At 54.0% G+C, this 2,548-nt stretch overlaps 1 protein-coding gene across 1 annotated transcript; it reads right to left on the reverse strand.

Moving 5' to 3' along the window:
• Positions 1 to 660: 660 nt before the first annotated feature.
• Positions 661 to 1,632, reverse strand: NPBWR1 (neuropeptides B and W receptor 1). The gene is given in 3 exon segments (XM_063419631.1): positions 661 to 968; positions 971 to 1,251; positions 1,253 to 1,632. Coding segments are annotated over 3 exon segments (969 nt in total).
• Positions 1,633 to 2,548: the final 916 nt, after the last annotated feature.

A 2,548-nucleotide genomic window follows, 5' to 3' on the forward strand; every position in this document is an offset into this window, starting at 1 on the left:
AGCAAGTGGCTCCAAACCTATATCTGTGTCTTTTATTTGCTAGGGAGGGCTTGCTCTTTTTTTGTTGAAGTTCAGACTTATATCTCTCTTACATTTTATCATGGGTTTTGACTGTCTTATCTTACTCATCTGTAAAATAAAGTGAGCTCAATGCCGTTGTTTTTTCCTTATCCTTTGGAGTTGTTGCTAAGTTTGCAAGACTTTGGTAAGTGGACCCTGTAGATAGGAAACAGGCTGAGGTATTATTAAGCAAGACACTTGGTAACACACTTTTATTGAGCTTTACAAATCACTGATAATAGAGACAGTCGTGTGGAATTCACAAAGCAATGCCTTTAAAAAGGGAATAGGCACCTGTGTCAGCTCTATGAGCTCCAAACCCAGGTCAGAAAGACCATTAGAGGGAAGGGATTAAAAAAGCCGACAACAAATAAACTGAAAAAGCAACAGGGCAAGGAAAGCAGTGCTAAGGAAAGGAGTGCAGGACAGTTGAGAAAGATCCACCTGGCCCCAGTTCATGTCTTTGGTAATGAGACAACCTGAAACCTTGTGGGCCATCACAAAGAGACTGGAGAGAAAGTACTTTCTGTCCTGGAATCACCTATGAAAAGCAGGTGACTGTGAGAGGGACACAGGACAGGACAGAGGGCTGGGTTGGCTTTATGAGGTGGTTTTGTGATCTATCAGTTTGAGGAGGCTCCTCTGGAAGCTGTCATCCAGAAAGGTGTATAGGAAAGGGCTGAAGCAGCTGTTGGCATAGCTCAGGCTGGTGATGAAACAGGAAATCCCAATGATGAGTGGAGTTTGTGGGATGTCCATGATGAGAGCCACCACTGTGCCAAGGTGAAAGGGCATCCAGCAGAACAGGCACACATCCAGGACAGCAGCCACCATCAGTGTGACCTTTTTTTTGGCTTTGTCCGGAGTTTTTGCATTGCAATGGAGCTGTACATGTCTCAGCCTGCACACATAATGGTGCACAGGGTGCAGATGGTGTACACTGGGATGACAAAGCCTAAAATAAGGGTGTAGGTCCAGCTGCCTTTCCACCACACACTCTCGGGGTGCAGGAGCACGAAGACACACTGGGAGCGCCCCTGCTCCTTGTGTATCTTGGCAAAGACAGCAAAGGGCAGGATGATGACAGCGATGAGGGACCAGAAACAGAGGCTCACAGTCTTGGCTGCTTGGTAGGTGAGGTAGGACACCTTCCTGGACTTGGTGGTGGCTGCCACAACGAGGCAGTGTTGAAGTGAGGAAGTAGATGCTGGAGAAAGTGTTGTATTGGTCTATGGAGATGATGAGTTTGCACAGGAACTCTCCAACTCTCTACTGCAGGAGCAGGTAGTCAGCAATGTTGATGGGCAGCACCAAGGTAAAGAGCTCATCAGCAATGGCCAGGTTGAGGATGAAGATGTTGGTTAGTGTTTTCATCTTTGGTGCTTTGAGGATGATGTAGGTGACAGCGGTGTTCCCTGTCAGTCCCACGGCACAGATGACTGAGTAGATGACAGACACTGTGATGTGCTACCTGGGGCTTAGTGGAGCAGAGGATATAATGAGACTCCCATGTCCTCTCCCAGTGCAGTCTGCACATGAGGAATTGATTTCAGGGAGGGAGGGCTTCTCCATGGCTACAGGAGAGGATGGCTAGGCTCAGTGGTGGTGAGGATGACCTGGAAATGGGGAAAAACAGGTGAGACCTCTGGTCTTCACAAGGCTGTCTCCTCTGGCACGTCCAACCACCAAAATCTCACATACGCTGCCCACTGCCACCCTGCTGGGAGCAAAGGAAGATCACCAAGGGCATAGCCAGTAGCCAAGGCTCCCTTCGGCTGCCCCTTCCCTCCTCCCACACGCTGGGAGCGCCGCGCGGTGTCAGCGCTCCCCCTGGCGCTCCCCCGAGGTGACCAGCAGTCCCGGGTGACAGCGCTCCCCGGGAGCCCGGCGCCGACCCGCTCTCCTTCGCCAGCGCTCGGCCGCGCCTCTGGATCGAGGTGTGCAGACTGCGGGGTCCTCATCTCGGGAGGAGCCCGTGTCCTCGGTGTGCTCCCCAAAAAGCAGAACGCACCCGGCTGGACAGAGCGCTGTGAAGGGGTGCGAGGACGCCCCGACCTCCTCCCGGCCGGCTGCGGCGGCGCGGCTCCCGGCCGGCGGGACGCGGTGCCGGCTCCGCGCAGGAGGGATGCGCGGGCGCGGCTCCTCTGCTCGATCCTGAGTTACAGCCGTGTCTGTCTCGATGTGGGCAGCGAGAAACAGGTAACGCCAGCAGCGGAGAGGATGGTTTGAAAGCCGGAAGCCCGAGCACTGCAAAGAGATTTGTGCGATTACCTGAAGCTCCATCTCTTCCCGCGGTCTGGCAGCGCAGCAACGGGGAGAAAGATCCCATCTGCAGGTGGCATCTGCTGGTCGTGCTGGCTTTGAGAGCTCCGTGCTCAGCGCCTGCCTGGCCCCGGGACTGTCCCGGAGCGGGGCGTGGGCAGCGGGATGCGGTACATCAGGCTCCGAGCAACGTGATGGAGTTGAAGATGCTCTTGCTTATTGCGGG

The sequence above is a fragment of the Prinia subflava genome, chromosome 1 (genome assembly GCF_021018805.1).
Source record: "Prinia subflava isolate CZ2003 ecotype Zambia chromosome 1, Cam_Psub_1.2, whole genome shotgun sequence".
In the NCBI taxonomy this organism is placed as follows: Eukaryota; Metazoa; Chordata; class Aves; order Passeriformes; family Cisticolidae; genus Prinia; species Prinia subflava.